The sequence below is a fragment of the Anomaloglossus baeobatrachus genome, chromosome 9 (genome assembly GCF_048569485.1).
Source record: "Anomaloglossus baeobatrachus isolate aAnoBae1 chromosome 9, aAnoBae1.hap1, whole genome shotgun sequence".
Taxonomy (NCBI): Eukaryota; Metazoa; Chordata; class Amphibia; order Anura; family Aromobatidae; genus Anomaloglossus; species Anomaloglossus baeobatrachus.
In genome coordinates this window covers 186,682,889-186,700,755 of record NC_134361.1, presented here as the reverse complement: position 1 = coordinate 186,700,755, position 17,867 = coordinate 186,682,889, and the positions used below count along the sequence as shown (strand labels likewise).

At 43.8% G+C, this 17,867-nt stretch overlaps 1 protein-coding gene across 4 annotated transcripts in view; it reads left to right on the top strand.

Moving 5' to 3' along the window:
* Positions 1-17,867, top strand: part of DENND1A (DENN domain containing 1A) — a 924,202-nt gene that overhangs the window by 630,127 nt on the left and 276,208 nt on the right. For all 4 annotated transcript variants that reach the window (XM_075324120.1, XM_075324118.1, XM_075324119.1 and 1 more), the window contains exon 13: positions 14,697-14,822. In XM_075324120.1, the coding sequence (XP_075180235.1) occupies positions 14,697-14,822 (126 nt within the window). The remainder of the gene's footprint in view (positions 1-14,696; positions 14,823-17,867) is intronic.

Here is a 17,867-nt window from a genome sequence, read left to right as displayed (position 1 = left end):
TTGGGATTAGTTCGGATATATACGAAGGGGAAAGGTTTTGAGGTTATGGACGGCTTTGTAGGTCAGTGTTAGTAGTTTGAACTGGAATCAAGTAAAGCCATCTCAACCCGACCATCTCTTGTGTATGGGGGTTGCACAACTTTTGCCAGTCTTATTGGCCATTTTGAATTTAATCTCCTAATTCTGTTCTTCTCCCTGGGAATAAACTGCATCCAGAGGTGTTTGACAGCAATTTACTCTTCTCCCCCCCATACAGAAGACACATGCTCAGCCGAAATGTTCTTTTTCCTATAATGGTGACATGTTGCTAAATTTGAGAGGGTTTTTTCATTATGAAAACCTTTATTCCTGGTAAGTTGCTATAGTTTTCTGCATTAGAATATTCCCAGAGGTCTCCAAATTGTAAATGTTTGCTTTTCTATCAGGAAAAAAAGAAAAAAACAGATTTTTTTTTTTTTTAGATTGCCGGTTTTAAAATTTTTGCTGTCTGTGGAAACCGAACCACTTTAGGCTGCTTTCACGCATCCGTTTTTCGCTGTCCAGCACAATCCGGCGAATTGCGGATAAAACGGATCCGGCGTCTGATCTGTTTTATGTCCCATAGACTTGTATTAGCGCCGGATGGTTTTGCGTTGCATGCGGCGTCCGCCTGATCCGACTAAATGTCTTCGTCCAGCAGCCGGAAAGGACGCAGCATGAAGCATTTTTTGTTTCCGGCAAAGAACTGGACCAAGCCGGACCCGGCGCCGTCCGGCATGTTGTATAATGGAAGCCTATGGACGCCGGATCCTTCATCATCCGGCATATGATGGAATCCAACGACGGATCCGTTTTTTTGAACTGCGCATGCTCAGTATTATAACTGATACTGATGCAACGGATCCGTTTTTTCGCCGAAACCGTTGAATCAGTGTTTTTGACGGATTGTGCCAGACGGCAAAAACCGGATGTGTGAAAGCAGCCTAAAGGGGATGTTACACGGTACGATATATCGAACGATATGTCGTCGGGGTCACGGATTCCGTGACGCACATCCGGCATTGTTAGAGATATCTCAGCGTGTGACAGCTACGAGCGACTGTGAACGAGCAGAAATACTCACCTTATCGTTGCTCGTTGACACGTCGTTCATATCGGTCACATTCCTGGATGCAGGTTGTTCGTCGTTCCTGAGGCAGCACACATCGCTCCGTGTGACACCCCGGGAACGATGAACACAGCTTACCTGCGTCCTCCGGCAACGAGGAAGGAAGGAGGTGGGCGGGATGTTACGTCCCGCTCATCTCCGCCTCTCCGCTTCTATTGGGCGGCTGCTGAGTGACATCGCTGTGACACCGAACGTCCCTCCCCCTTCAGGAAGAGGATGTTCGCCGCCCATAGCGAGGTCGTTTGGAAGGTAAGTACGTGTGACGCACAAACGATGGGGGCGGGTGCGATCGCACAATAAATTGACGCGTGTAACAGGGCCTTTAGATATCCTCCAAATTTTTCCTCCTATTCAATTTCTATTCTTCAGACTCTGATGGAGTTCTAGCTGTTTCCTTGAATGGGACCCAGTTTTGAACTGGGGTGTCAATGACCCCCCAATAACTTTGACTTTCTTTAGACACATAAAATATTACCTGACCCTTATTTACAAAGTCCTAAACTAAACTAGGTAGCTTGTTAAGTAGATAATGAGATGTTATCTTCAAGTTTATGATTGAGTTTTACACTATAGGCCCGTCACACACAACGAGATCGCTAACGAGATCGTTGCTGCGTCACCGTTTCCGTGATGCAGCAGCGATCTCGTTATGTGTGACACCTACCAGCGATCAGGCCCCTGCTGTGAGATCGCTAGTCGTTGATGAATGGTTGGGACCATTTTTTTTAAAGGCGATGTCCTGCTGGGCAGGACGCATCCCTGTGTTTGACGCCTACCAACGACCTCCTAACACAGTCCCAACGCCCGCCGAGATCGTTACATAGGTCGCTGATCGTTACTGCATCGTTGGTAAGGTCTGACTTTGTGACATCTTACCAGCGACCTCCCAGCGACTTACCAGCGATACTTATCAGGTCACATCGTTTTCGGGATCGCTGGTAAGTCGTTAAATGTGACGGGGGCTTATCCCTCAAGTTATGTATGTAGATAAATCTAGTAGGAGCTTGATGAGATACCATATTACAGAATTTTTTAAATACCCCACAGTAGCACTTGGGCCTCACGACTGATCTCCCACAGATATTTTGGACTGTTGATGCTTTTGTTACCCCTGAGATCAGCTGCTGTCAGAGGAGTCAAAGAGAACACCGGAATGGTCAAGTTGGGAGGCGGGAGAGACAAATATCTGTTGAAAGATCAAGAAAACAATCATTTAGCCAACAACTACTGCTCATGTAGGGAAGTGGGAGAGAAAATCATGAACAGGGGCCCGCCAAGGGGATTTACCGGTACTCCCGTGGGCCAGTCCAAGCCTGATTGGGGCATCACATTGTGTTTTGTGTGCTAAATTCGGCTTGTAGTAACCCATCTATGGATTACGGACAAACTTCAGAGCCTCTCTAGCAGCCATCATGAATGCATTTAAATGTCACAGTTTTTTTAAATTGATTCCAATTTTAATTGTTTCAGCTTTTTTTTGGTTGATCAAACAAAGCTTTGGTGCAGGCTAATGCTAGATGTTAAAAAAATGTGTCACATTTCAGGACTGACCATCTAACGATTTTTTTTTGGGGTGGGGGGAGAATAAAGTAAACTGCGGGATATGAAAAAGAAGCGATTATTTATTTACGGCTACATTTCCAGCTACAAAGAACTAAGACATCATGTGACGCACCAGTGATTTGCAATCTGCATGTGTGAGAAGGTGTCCGGTTGATATTTGCTCAGTTTCAATGAGTGAGCATTCACCTTTTGTGTAAATGGTAATTAGATCATTAGGAGATCTGTACTTGCACCTGAAAAGTGTGGCTTTGTGAATATGGAGTAATTACACACCTCGACAATGAAAGAGGGAGGTCAGTCGGGGTTAAGTGCGTAATAATGCACAGGTGGAGCAGAGCCTTTGAGAAGCCAGAAGCAAAGGGGTTAGGATGATGTGTTTCAAAGGATGGAAATGTCAGTGATGCTACCAAAGATACTGTTATTTTCTGCTCAGCCTTTCATGTGCTTACCCCAGTGATTTGAATTATTAAAAACTATCAGGAATTTAGTTATGCATGACCAGACGCCGGCTATGGGTTGTTTGCTGCTCTTATCTTAAATGTCTTATATCAACTTTACCTATTTGTTGATTCACCTTGGAAGACGTAAAGACCTATAAAGTATTCAACGCTCAATTTGTGCGTGGGATGTATAAATTCCCCACCTGTCCAAGAGTTTGCACACTGTTGTCTATCACATGCTTGATGAGCATGAATATGGCACTGTACCGTCCCTTGCTGTTTTGTCAGGATGTTTATTAAATTCTAAAAGGTAATGGTTTGGGGTGTGGGTTGTATAAAGCATACAGTTAGGTCCAGAAATATTTGGACAGTGACACAAGTTTTGTTATTTTAGCTGTTTACAAAAACATGTTCAGAAATACAATTATATATATAATATGGGCTGTAAGTGCACACTCCCAGCTGCAATATGAGAGTTTTCACATGCAAATCGGAGAAAGGGTTTAGGAATCATAGCTCTGTAATGCATAGCCTCCTCTTTTTCAAGGGACCAAAAGTAATTGGACAAGGGTCTCTAAGGGCTGCAATTAACTCTGAAGGCGTCTCCCTCGTTAACCTGTAATCAATGAAGTAGTTAAAAGGTCTGGGGTTGATTACAGGTGTGTGGTTTTGCATTTGGAAGCTGTTGCTGTGACCAGACAACATGCGGTCTAAGGAACTCTCAATTGAGGTGAAGCAGAACATCCTGAGGCTGAAAAAAAAGAAAAAATCCATCAGAGAGATAGCAGACATGCTTGGAGTAGCAAAATCAACAGTCGGGTACATTCTGAGAAAAAAGGAATTGACTGGTGAGCTTGGGAACTCAAAAAGGCCTGGGCGTCCACAGATGACAACAGTGGTGGATGATCGTCGCATACTTTCTTTGGTGAAGAAGAACCCATTCACAACATCAACTGAAGTCCAGAACACTCTCAGTGAAGTAGGTGTATCTGTCTCTAAGTCAACAGTAAAGAGAAGACTCCATGAAAGTAAATACAAAGGGTTCACATCTAGATGCAAACCATTCATCAATTCCAAAAATAGACAGGCCAGAGTTAAATTTGCTGAAAAACACCTCATGAAGCCAGCTCAGTTCTGGAAAAGTATTCTATGGACAGATGAGACCAAGATCAACCTGTACCAGAATGATGGGAAGAAAAAAGTTTGGAGAAGAAAGGGAACAGCACATGATCCAAGGCACACCACATCCTCTGTAAAACATGGTGGAGGCAACGTGATGGCATGGGCATGCATGGCTTTCAATGGCACTGGGTCACTTGTGTTTATTGATGACATAACAGCAGACAAGAGTAGCCGGATGAATTCTGAAGTGTACCGGGATATACTTTCAGCCCAGATTCAGCCAAATGCCGCAAAGTTGATCGGACGGCGCTTCATAGTACAGATGGACAATGACCCCAAGCATACAGCCAAAGCTACCCAGGAGTTCATGAGTGCAAAAAAAGTGGAACATTCTGCAATGGCCAAGTCAATCACCAGATCTTAACCCAATTGAGCATGCATTTCACTTGCTCAAATCCAGACTTAAGACGGAAAGACCCACAAACAAGCAAGACCTGAAGGCTGCGGCTGTAAAGGCCTGGCAAAGCATTAAGAAGGAGGAAACCCAGCGTTTGGTGATGTCCATGGGTTCCAGACTTAAGGCAGTGATTGCCTCCAAAGGATTCACAACAAAATATTGAAAATAAAAATATTTTGTTTGGGTTTGGTTTATTTGTCCAATTACTTTTGACCTCCTAAAATGTGGAGTGTTTGTAAAGAAATGTGTACAATTCCTACAATTTCTATCAGATATTTTTGTTCAAACCTTCAAATTAAACGTTACAATCTGCACTTGAATTCTGTTGTAGAGGTTTCATTTCAAATCCAATGTGGTGGCATGCAGAGCCCAACTCGCGAAAATTGTGTCACTGTCCAAATATTTCTGGACCTAACTGTACTTGTAATTTTAGATTAAAGGTCTGGCCTAATCTGGGATAAGTTCTGGGATGATTCAAGACAAGCATTGAATCTAGATCAAGAGAGGTAATTATTCCCCTATACTCTGCCCTGGTCAGACCCCACCTTGGAATACTGTGTACAGTTCCCAATTCAAGAAAGACATCGATATATTGGAGCAAGTCCCGAGAAGAGCAACCAAGATGGTAGAAGGTCTGCAAACCATGTCATATGAAGAACGGCTAAAAGAACTGGGGATGCTAAAAAAGAGAAGGGCTGAGAGGAGACTTAATAGCGGTCTACAAATATCTAAAAGGAAGTCACAGTGCAGAGGGAACTACCCTATTCTCATTGGCACAAGGAAGTACAAGAAGCAACGGGATGAAACTTAAAGGAAGGAGATTCAGATTAGACATTAGGAAAAACTTTCTGACAGTGAGGGCAGTCAGGGAGTGGAACAGGCTACCACGGGAGGCAGTGAGGGCAGTCAGGGAGTGGAACAGGCGACCACGGGAGGCAGTGAGGGCAGTCAGGGAGTGGAACAGGCGACCACTGGAGGCATTAAGGGCGGTCAGGGAGTGGAACAGGCGACCACGGGAGGTAGTGAGCTCTCTATCAATAGAAATCTTCAATCGGAAACTGGATAAACATATAGCTGGGATTATTTAGGAAAGCCTGCACTCACAGGGGGTTGGACCTTATAGCTCTTGAGGTCCATTCCAACTCTACCATTCTATAATTAATCCTCATAAATAACTTAAAGCTGATTTGGGCTTTCATACCTAATATGTCTAATATGCCCAGGATCAGTCCTGATTCTCTTCCTCTAACTTGCCAGCTACTCTTTTTGAATGGATGTCTGTATTCAGACAGAACTGTAATAATAATCTTTATTTCTATAGTGCCAACATATTCCGCAGCGCTTTACAATTCAGAGGTTCATATAGAAACAAACATAAGTGATACTTATAGAAGATACAATAATTCAAGCAAAAATTAAGACAACCCTGCTCGTAAGAGCTTACAATCTACAATGTGGTGAGATGGGGGTGACACATGGTTCAAGTGCTTTTTTATAACGATGGTCCTGCCAGCTCCAAAAATATGTGGGGATAGATAAAACCTGCATGAGCCAGTCACCAGCTTTGTGCTGGTTTGGGTTCAATTGAGTTTGAAGGAGAATTAATGTTCTTATATTAGGAAGGGTGATAGGCCCCCATAAAAAAGATGTGTTTTTAATTTAAGGAGCGTCTGAAGCTGTGCAAGTTGTGGATCGCCCTAGTTTCTTGGGGTAGATCATTCCAGAGGGTTGGTGCAGCTCGGGAGAAGTCTTGAAGCCGGGAGTGGGAGGTTCGGATTAGTGTGGATGTTAGTAAGGTCGTTTGTAGAGAGTAGAGAACGGGTAGGGTGATAGACAGAGAAGAGGGGGGAGAGGTAGAGGGGTGCCATGTTGTAAAGAACTTTGTGTGTGAGAACAAGCAATTTAAATTGGATCCTATAATGTATGGGCAGCCAGTGCAATAACAATAAGCTCTGGAACATGCTTTATCTTGATAGTTTGAGTTTGGAGTTTGGCTAAAGAAAATTTGGGCAAAGAGGCAAAGTCCTCTTCCCTTTTCCTGTATAGTCTCGACGTTTCTGCTGCCCAAGGCTGATTACATGTGACATCCATCAGCCAGTGAACAGTAGAGATGAGCGAACTTGATGTTTGTTTTATGAACCGAACACTGACTTTGAAAAAAAACAAACAAAACTGAGTTTGAAGTTTGGATGCATTACGTATACTGACTACTCGCACGAGCAACACTGTTCTTAGGTATGCTCGTTGCTCAGCCTAGTGGGAGCTGTTTGTAGGGTTTGAATGGCTAGCACTGGGGGTAACAACAGCGTGATCAGATGTAGAGTGCAACTCCCTCTCCCTCAAAGAAATAGAAAAACCCCGTCCACCCTCCTCCGGAAGTATTCTGCTTATGGTTGACCATATGTGGGCGGAGACTTGACCTGCCAGTTGGTGACTTCCATTGTAGTTCAGGTGAAGTTCGAAACAGTGGAGGTTCGGTTCAACTGCAGCCGTCGAGCCGAACCTTCACGAGTTCGCTCATCTCTTGTGAATGGAAAGCTAGACTGTGCGGAGACACCTAGTCGCTGCCAATTGAAGTGTTTGGATTTTTTCCCCAAGTTGATAATGTAACATGAAACAGTTGTGAGGTTTTACTTCAGTAATATAAAGCATGGATTTTACTGAAGATGCTTTAAGAAGAAAAAGGCTGTGTTCACATGTAGCCAGTCTCCAGAATTATAAGCCTGCATTCACACATTAGCATTATATTCTACTGAACGTAGAGGCAGTGTTAAATTGTCATTTAGTAGAGCTAAGGCTAATTTTCTGCTCTTCCTGTAGGAATCCATGGAAATGTTGTGAATGTGGGCAAAAATCCCCTTTGGATTAGGCTCTGTTCACATTATTTATCTATTTAATGTCATAGTCATAATGTCAAATGCATACAGTCGCACACTGAAAAAGCCAAAAATGTACAATGGAAAATATGGCACTGCATTACTGCAAAAGAGAGATATTTAGTTTATGTATTGGCCAATGCATGTAAGCCCAGAGACCAACGGCAAGGTATATCTCTGTAATCCGGGAACCTAACTTAAAATGCCACTATCTAGGTTAAAAACATCCTTATCTGGGAAAAATGCCACTATTTGGACTACAAACCTCCATGTATGGGCAGCTAGGCTCCTGCTATAATGGTTATGAACACAGCCAGGTCTTAGGGCGGAGTGCTCAGTCAGAAAAAGACTCTCTTTTGCAGTAATGCAGTGCCATATTTTCCCTTGTACATTTTTGGCTTTTTCAGTGTGCGACTGTATGCATTTATAGTTACTATTTTTTTCAGTTAGCACCTGTTCACATTTGTTGGATGTGCGGGTCAGTTTTTTGATATTTCTAGTGAGTCTTTTTCTGACTGGGCACTCCGCCCTAAGACCTGGCTGTGTTCATAACCATTATAGTAGGAGCCTAGCTGCCCATACATGGAGGTTTGTAGTCCAAATAGTGGCATTTTGCCCAGATAAGGATGTTTTTAACCTAGATAGTGGCATTTTAAGTTAGGTTCCCGGATTACAGAGATATACCTTGCCGTTGGTCTCCGGGCTTACATGCATTGGCCAATACATAAACTAAATATCTCTCTTTTGCAGTAATGCAGTGCCATATTTTCCCTTGTACATTTTTGGCTTTTTCAGTGTGCGACTCTATGCATTTATAGTTACTATGTTTTTTCAGTTAGCACCTGTTCACATTTGTTGGATGTGCGGGTCAGTTTTTTGATATTTCTAGCTCTTTAATATGCGGCTGCCTTTTTTTTTCAAGAAACCAAAAATAATTGGACAATTATCTCAACTGCTCTTTAATGGGCTGGATATGGTATTCCCTCATTAATTCATCATCAAAAGGTCTGGAGCTGATTTCTGGTGTTGCATTTGGAAGCGGATACTGTGGATCCACAACATGTGGTAAAAGATGCTCTCAATAGAAGAGAAATAGACCATCATTAGGCTGAAAAAAAGAAGAATTACAGTAGATGAGAGAGATAGCAGAAATGTTAGGAATGGCCAAATCAACAGTTTGGTACATTCTGCAAAAAAACAAAAAAAAAAGGCACTGGTGAGATTGGAAACTGAAAAAAGCCAAAACATCCACAAAATACAACAGTGGTGGATGATGGTAGGATTCTCTCCATGGTGAAGAAAAACTCCTCCACGCCAACTCTGCACCTGAACTTGCTTCCTAAATATTACACAGGCATCATCTATTGGGTATAGTGCAGGTTCTGCTCTTGAGCCAGATTTCTAGATGTTACACAGGCGACATGCCAGATATAGTGCAGCCTCGGCTACTGAGCCCGCCTTCTAGATGTTACACAGCCATCATCTGTTGGGTATAGTGCAGGATCTGCTCCTGAGCCCACTTCCTAGATATTACAGAGGCACTATCTCTTGTGTATAGTGTAGGCTCTGCTCATGAGCCTACTTCCTAAATATTACTCAGGCGTCATCTCTTGGGTATAGTGCAGGCTCTGCTGATGAACCCGCTTCCTAGATATTACAGAAGCATTATCTCTTGTGTATAGTGCAGGTTCTGCTCATGAGCCTGCTTCCTAGATATTACACAGGCGTCATCTCTTGGGTACAGTGCAGGCTCTGCTCCTGAGCCTGCTTCCTAGATATTACACAGGCATCATCTCTTGGGTATAGGGCAGGCTCTATTCTTGAGTCCGCTCCCTAGATGTTAGACAGCCGACATCTCTTGGGTATAGTGTGAGATCTGCTCCTGAGCCCGATTTGTAGATGTTACACAGCCGATATCTGCCAGATATAGGGTAAGCTGTGCTCCTGAGCCCACTTCTTACATTTTACACAGCCGACATCTCTAGGCTCTGCTCCTAAGCCCACTCCCTGGATGTTACACAGCCAACATCTTTTGGGTATAGTGCAGGCTCTGCTCCTGAACCCGCTTCTTAGATGTTACACAGGCAACATCTCTTGGAAATAGTGCAGGCTCAGCTCTGCTTCTGGGCTCACTTCCTATATGTTACACAGCCGACATCTCTTGGGTATAGTGTAGGCACTGGTACTGAGCCCACTCCCTATATGTTACACAGCTGACATCCTGTCATGTCCCCACCGGAGTCCGCTCCTGTGACTTCTGCTACGATCGCCAGGTAACGCCGTGTTCCCATCATGCTGGGGATGGGAGAGGAATTGGTGCCAGTGGCTCTGGTGGGCGAAGGCTCCGCTCATCCACTAAGCTGGGTTTCCCTGGGACCTGCGGTACCACTGGCTGACTATAGGTGGAGTGTATCTTCCAGCTGAAGTTATCATCATTCAGCTATAGCCAATGAGAAGAAACCACAACCTTCTTATTCTCCCTGCTGTCTGCTAACCACTACCAGAGATAGTTCTGTATTCCTGGTTCCTGTGCTGCCCTGTTCTGTTTAAAAAATTGTTTAAAAGAACTGAAGTCCTCAGTGGTTGATACCTTTTAATGGCTAACTGAAAAGATGGTAATAATAGCAAGCTTTCGAGACTACTCAGGTCTCTTCTTCAGGCTCAATATAACACAAAATCTGAAGAGTCACATATTTATACATAACACAATTTTTTATCTCTACTGGCTAACACGGTACAAAGATATATTTTACTTGTATCAATCTCTTCTGTTCAGTGATTCTGGTGTTCTGACTTCTGCTTGTTTCCTGACTGCCTCTCCTGCCTGATGTTTCTGTACCTTGCTGCCCGATCCGGATTTGACCTCTGCTTTGTTTTCTGTTTATGTCCTTGCCTGCGTGATTTTGTCCCTGTTTTGTATTTCCCGGTTCGACCCTGCCTGGCTACTACTCTCATCGAACTGCAGCCTTCCACAGGTAGTGATCTCCAGGGCCCTGTGTAATTCCAAATCCCTGTATAGGGGTTAAAGGGTTTCAGGTTCTCGGGGTCCTGCTTTTTAAGCGGCTTTCCTTTAGCCTGTCCATTACAGCCAGTCTGAGTCTGTGGATCCAGGCTGGCGTTACACATTTCTTGGATATAGTGTAGGCTGTGGTCCTGAGCTCGCTCCCTAGATGTTTCACAGCTGACATCTCTTGGGTATAGTGTAGGCTGTGGTCCTGAGCCTGCTTCCTAGATGTTACATAGCCTACATCTCTTGGGTATAGTGTAGGCTGTGGTCCTGAGCCAGCTCCCTAGATGTTTCACAGCCGACATCTCTTGGGTATAGTGTAGGCTGTGGTCCTGAGCCCACTCCCTACATGTTACACAGCCGACATCTCTTGGGTATAGTGTAGGCTGTGGTCCTGAGCCCGCTCCGTAGATGTTACACAGCCGACATCTCTTGGGTATAGTGTAGGCTCTGGTCCTGAGCCCGCTCTCTAGATGTTTCACAGTCGACATCTCTTGGATATAGTGTAGGCTCTGGTCCTGAGCCCGCTCCCAAATGTTTCACAGCCGACATCTCTTGGATATAGTGTAGGCTCTGGTCCTGACCTCGCTCCCTTGATGTTACACAGCCGACATCTTTTGGGTATAGTGTAGGCTCTGGTCCTGAGCCCGCTCCCAAATGTTTCACAGCCGACATCTCTTAGGTATAGTATAGGCTCTGGTCCTGAGCCCGCTCCCTAGATGTTACACAGTCGGCATCTCTTGGGTATGGTGTAGGTTCTGGTCCTGAGCCCGCTCCCTAGATGTTTCACAGCCGGCATCTCTTGGGTATAGTGTAGGCTCTGGTCCTGAGCCCGCTCCCAAATGTTTCACAGCCGACATCTCTTGGGTATAGTGTAGGCTCTGGTCCTGAGCCCGCTCCCTAGATGTTACACAGTCGGCATCTCTTGGGTATAGTGTAGGTTCTGGTCCTGAGCCCGCTCCCTAGATGTTTCACAGCCGGCATCTCTTGGGTATAGTGTAGGCTCTGGTCCTGAGCCCGCTCCCTAGTTGCATACCTGTTAGGGGAGGTACTATTTCATATTTCATGGAAAGAAGAAAAAAAAATACATCCCATATTGTTAGAGCAAAAAATGAGGAGCTTATGGCACAACCCTAAATCTTATGTTATTTTTAGTATTATACCCCAGATTATTTTCAATGGAAATGGATCCAAATTGCTGTAACGACTTAAGTTAATTATGGCCGGACAGTGAATTAAGTGACAAAATATCCTGCATTATCCTAATGGTGCGATTCTCAGTGGTCACATTAATTTTCTCAAAGGTTCCATGCACATTCTTGCTTAATTAAAATAACCTTTCGTGATATTTACGTGGGGCTGGGAGGAAGACTTGCACTACATATCAGTTTGATCCGTTCGTGTGCTGGTGCGACCTCACTTAGCTGTAAGTGTTTCTGACTTAAGCCGACTTCAAGGAAAATCTGCAAAAAATGACATTTCTATTTTAAACGGCAAATATTTCAGATGAATGAGTTCGTCAAAGACGGCACCTTTAATTACTGATATCTGCTTTAGTTTATGATTGGCATGAAGATTCTGTATGTGTTGTTTATTGGTGTGTTATTAGTGTCGACTGTGACACACTTGTAGTTTCGACTTACCATTAACCCTTTCACGCCAATTTTTTTCAATTCTGACCACTTTATTTGCTATTCAAATTGTCTTTTCAGGGAGGAAGGAGACAAACTCTAGTGCCACCTATTGGAGGTAGCAATCCTAAAAGTCAAAAGTGAACATTTAGCAAGCCTTTTCATATGACTTAGGATTTATGCCAGATCAGAACGTCAATTTGCAGACTCGGTGTTTCGGGGTGATTGCCACTCGTCAGTGCAAAGTATGAGATCTGATCTGCCTGTATGAGAAGCTATCGTGGGGTCTAAGGGGAAAACATTTCTCCTTTTAGAGACCTGACACACCAATCTGGCTGCCAGTGCTCCACTCTAGAACAGATCCCAGTGGTACTGAGATTTTTGTTTTTTTTTGTGACACATTGTATTTCATTTTAGTGGTAAATTTTGGTCCATATTATTTGTGTTTATTTATGAAGAAATACGAAATTTGACAAAATTTTGGAAAATGTTTAAATTTTTCAACTTTCATTTTTTTATTTCCTTAAACCAAATAGTTATATCACACAAAATTGTTAATAAATAATATTTGTCACAAGGTCTCCATTACATCAGCACCATTTTTTAAACAAATTTTTATTTTTGTTATGACGTTAAAAGGGTTAAAGCTTTATCTGCAATTTCTCATGGTTTCCAACAAAATTGACAAAATATTTTTTTTTAGGGACCACATCACATTTGAAGTGATTGTAAGGGGCCTATGTGACAGAAAATACCCAAAAAGAAATCATTTTAAAAACTGCACCGCTCAAAGTGCGCAAAACCACATTCAAGAAGTTTATTAAAGGGAACCTGTCACCACTTTTATGGCCTATGAGCTGCGGCCGCCATCACCCGGCTCTTTTATATACAGCATTCTAACATGCTGTATATAAGAGCCCATTCCGGGGGTATAACATAAAAAACACTTTATAATACTTACCTAACTGTCACGCGGTGGGCCTTATGGGCGTCTCCGTGCACCGGTGCCGCCTCTTTTGGTCATCTTTGTTCTCCTTCTCTAGCCGCGGTGCATGACGGGTCCGACATCATACACACTTGCCTGCATTCAGGTCCTGAGCAGGCGCACTTTGATCTGCCCTGAGCAGGGCTGATCAAAGTACTGTAGTGCGCCTGTGCAGGACCGGCGAGTGTGTATGACATAGACGCATCATGCACACAGGCTTCAGAAAGAGGACAAAGAGGAGGCGCCGGCACCGGACAACGGAGACGCCCATTAGGCCTTCCACGCGACCGTTAGGTAACTACTATAAACTGTTTTTTATGTTATACCCCCGGCCTGGGCTCTTGTTAGACTTCTGTATATAAGAGCCCGGAGGTGGAGGCTGCAGCTTATAGACCAAAAAAGTGGTGACAGGTTCCCTTTAACCCTTCAGGTGATTCACAAGATCTAAAGCAATGTAGAAGGAAAAAATGAGAATTTAACTTTTTCCAACAAAAATAGTGCTTTAACCCCAAATTTTGCATTTCACAATTGTAGCAGGAGAAAATTATCAAAACAATTTGTCCTGAATACATCGATACCCCATATGTGGGGTAAAACTACTGTTTTGGCGCATGACAGGGCTCAGAAGGGAAGGAGCACCATTTGACTTTCGGAATTTAAAATTGTCTGAAATAGATTGCGGACGGTATGTTGCATTTGCAGAGTTTCTGATGTGCCTAAAGAGTGAAAACCCCAACAAGTGACCCCATTTTGGAAATTACACACCTCAAGGAATTTAGCTAGAGGTGTAGTAAGCAACTTGAACCCCCAGGTGCTTCACAGAATTTTCTTACGTTGAGCCATGGGAAAAAGTTAAGACATTGTTGCCACAAAAATGTTGCTTTAGTTCCATATTTTCACCAGAGTAATCAGAGAAAGTGGATTGTACAGTTTGTTGTCCAATTTTTCCTGTGTACACTGATGCTCTATATATGGGGGAAATCTACTGTTTTGGTGCACGGCAGGGCTTGGAAAGGAAGGAGCGCTTACTTGACTTTTGGAGTGCAAAATTGGCTAAAATAGAGACACCATGTTAATGTAAGCAAAATTATTATTAAAGGAGTTTTCCGGTGAAGACAATTTATCACCTACCACAGGTAAATGGATAACTTATTGATCGCTAGAATGCCACCCGCAAGGATCTGCTCTGATCGGGGAATTGTATCCCTCTACATGGCATTGTTTACCCCTATTTGACTAGAGCAGTAGTACGTATGCTCAAAAAATACGCATGCCCGAAATGATTAATTATTATTAATTATTCATTCTCTGAGGCTACGGATAGTTGGTGACTTGTTTCATCGGGCAACTCCTTGTCGCACTGTTTTAAGTATCCTATTTACTTTGACTTTGATTTTCCAATTTGTTATATTATTAGTAGGGTTTGTTTTCTCTAATTTAATATTTTGGGTCTTTCTTTATTTTACAGTTAAATGCATTAAAGAACAGACTGAGAAAAGTATCCACAACAACAGGAGATGGGGTGGCACGAGCTTTCTTAAAAGCCCAAGCCTCTTTGTTTGGCAGCTACAGAAGTGCACTGAAAATCGAACCGGTAAGTGAAAGATTTTTCTTAAATGGGACAGTCATTCAGGAAACAATAGATATACAGTGCCTACAAGTAGTATTCAACCCCCTGCAGATTTAGCAGGTTTACACATTCGGAATTAACTTGGCATTGTGACATTTGGACTGTAGATCAGCCTGGAAGTGTGAAATGCACTGCAGCAAAAAAGAATGTTATTTCTTTCTTTTTTTTTTTTTAAAAAATTGTGAAAAGTTTATTCTATTCAGAGGGTCATTTATTATTCAACCCCTCAAACCACCAGAATTCTGTTTGGTTCCCCTAAAGTATTAAGAAGTATTTCAGGCACAAAGAACAATGAGCTTCACATGTTTGGATTAATTATCTCTTTTTCCAGCCTTTTCTGACTAATTAAGACCCTCCCCAAACTTGTGAACAGCATTCATACTTGGTCAACATGGGAAAGACAAAGGAGCATTCCAAGGCCATCAGAGACAAGATTGTGGAGGGTCACAAGGCTGGCAAGGGGTACAAAACCCTTTCCAAGGAGTTGGGCCTACCTGTCTCCACTGTTGGGACCATCATCCGGAAGTGGAAGGCTTATGGAACTACTGTTAGCCTTCCACGGCCTGGACAGCCTTTGAAAGTTTCCACCCGTGCCGAGGCCAGGCTTGTCCGAAGAGTCAAGGCTAACCCAAGGACAACAAGGAAGGAGCTCCGGGAAGATCTCATGGCAGTGGGGACATTGGTTTCAGTCAATACCATAAGTAACGTACTCCACCGCAATGGTCTCTGTTCCAGACGAGCCCGTAAGGTACCTTTACTTTCAAAGCGTCATGTCAAGGCTCGTCTACAGTTTGCTCATGATCACTTGGAGGACTCTGAGACAGACTGGTTCAAGGTTCTCTGGTCTGATGAGACCAAGATCGAGATCTTTGGTGCCAACCACACACGTGACGTTTGGAGACTGGATGGCACTGCATACGACCCCAAGAATACCATCCCTACAGTCAAGCATGGTGGTGGCAGCATCATGCTGTGGGGCTGTTTCTCAGCCAAGGGGCCTGGCCATCTGGTCCGCATCCATGGGAAGATGGATAGCACGGCCTACCTGGAGATTTTGGCCAAGAACCTCCGCTCCTCCATCAAGGATCTTAACATGGGTCGTCATTTCATCTTCCAACAAGACAACGACCCAAAGCACACAGCCAAGAAAACCAAGGCCTGGATCAAGAGGGAAAAAATCAAGGTGTTGCAGTGGCCTAGTCAGTCTCCTGACCTTAACCCAATTGAAAACTTGTGGAAGGAGCTCAAGATTAAAGTCCACATGAGACACCCAAAGAACCTAGATAACTTGGAGAAGATCTGCATGGAGGAGTGGGCCAAGATAACTCCAGAGACCTGTGCCGGCCTCATCAGGTCTTATAAAAGACGATTATTAGCTGTTATTGCAAACAAGGGTTATTCCACAAAATATTAAACCTAGGGGTTGAATAATAATTGACCCACACTTTTATGTTGAAAATTTATTAACTGAGCAACATAACTTGTTGGTTTGTAAGATTTATGCATCTGTTAATAAATCCTGCTCTTGTTTGAAGTTTGCAGGCTCTAACTTATTTGCATCTTATCAAACCTGCTAAATCTGCAGGGGGTTGAATACTACTTGTAGGCACTGTATAAAGGCCGCTTTACACACAACGATATCGCTAACGAGATATCTATGGGATCACGGAATTCGTGACGCACATCCGGCCTCGTTAGCGACGTTGTTGCGTGTGACACCTACGAGCGTCCGCTAACGATCAGAAATACTCACCAAATCGTTGATCGTTGACATGTCGTTCATTTTCCAAATATCGTTGCTCGTTCTGGACGTAGGTTGTTCGTCGTTCCTGAGGCAGCACACATCGCTACTTGTGACATCCCGGGAACGACGAACAACAGCGTTCCTGCGTCCTCCGGCAACGAGGTGGGTGTGTCGTTAATGCGGCTGCTCTCTGCCCCTCCGCTTTTATTGGTGGGCTGCTGTGTGACGTCGCTGTGACGCCGCACGAACCGCCCCCTTAGAAAATAGGTTGTTCTCCGGCCACAGCGACATCGTTTGGAAGGTAAGTTCGTGTGACGCCTGCCAGTGATATTGTTCACCACGAGCAGCGATTTGCCCGTGAAGCACAAACGACGGGGATGGGTGTGATCGCTAGTGATGTTGCAGCGTGTAAAGCGGCCTTAAGAGATTATATTGGGAAAGTCTACTTACCATCTTAGACCACCTCTGATTTCCAGATTGGACAGAGTTCTTTTAAAAGTCTTAAAGCGGTTCTATGGTGAATACAAAGTTCTCACCTATTCACAGGATAAGTGATAACTTAATACTCAGTAGGTGTCTAAGCGCTGGAACCCACACTGATGTTGAGGGTGAGACCCTGATTCCATCCACGTGTCACTTACTAGGCTGTGGGTGTTTCAATACAATCAGTGTTTTATCAGCAGGAGATTATCACTACAGGACTAGTTGTCTCGTGCTTACTAGTCAAATGCTCTGTATAATCCTGACCCCACCACTGATTGGCATCTTTTTGTGTACATTCTATATTTACTGAAAGCTGCCAATCAGTGGTAGGGGTGGGGTTATACAGACCTCAATATTCTGAGCTCTTCTAGACCTGCAGCAGAGAAAAAAAACAGTTATGGTATGTACCCACATAGCAGAATTCTGTGCAGATTTTCTGCACAGAAAATGGCAAGTTTTGTCATAAAAAAGAGGGTTTTTTTTTTTATCATGTTTTCGCTTTTTTTAATGTGGTTTTAGGTAATGGCGATCACGGGGGTTCAGGCGCTGTACCCCTGCGATCGCCGCCAGCTCACCAGCTGATGTTACAGCCAAGACCTGGCTCTCTCTGCTTGGATCGGTGCCCACGCTGGTAGTTTAACCCCTTGAATGCTGTGATCGATGCAAAGCATTTAGTAGGCAGGGAGAGGAATTGCTTACCTCTCCCTGGCGATCAGGTCCCTGTAATGTGATCACAGGGACCCGATCGCTGCTATGGGAACCCTGGGTCGTTACTATAATAA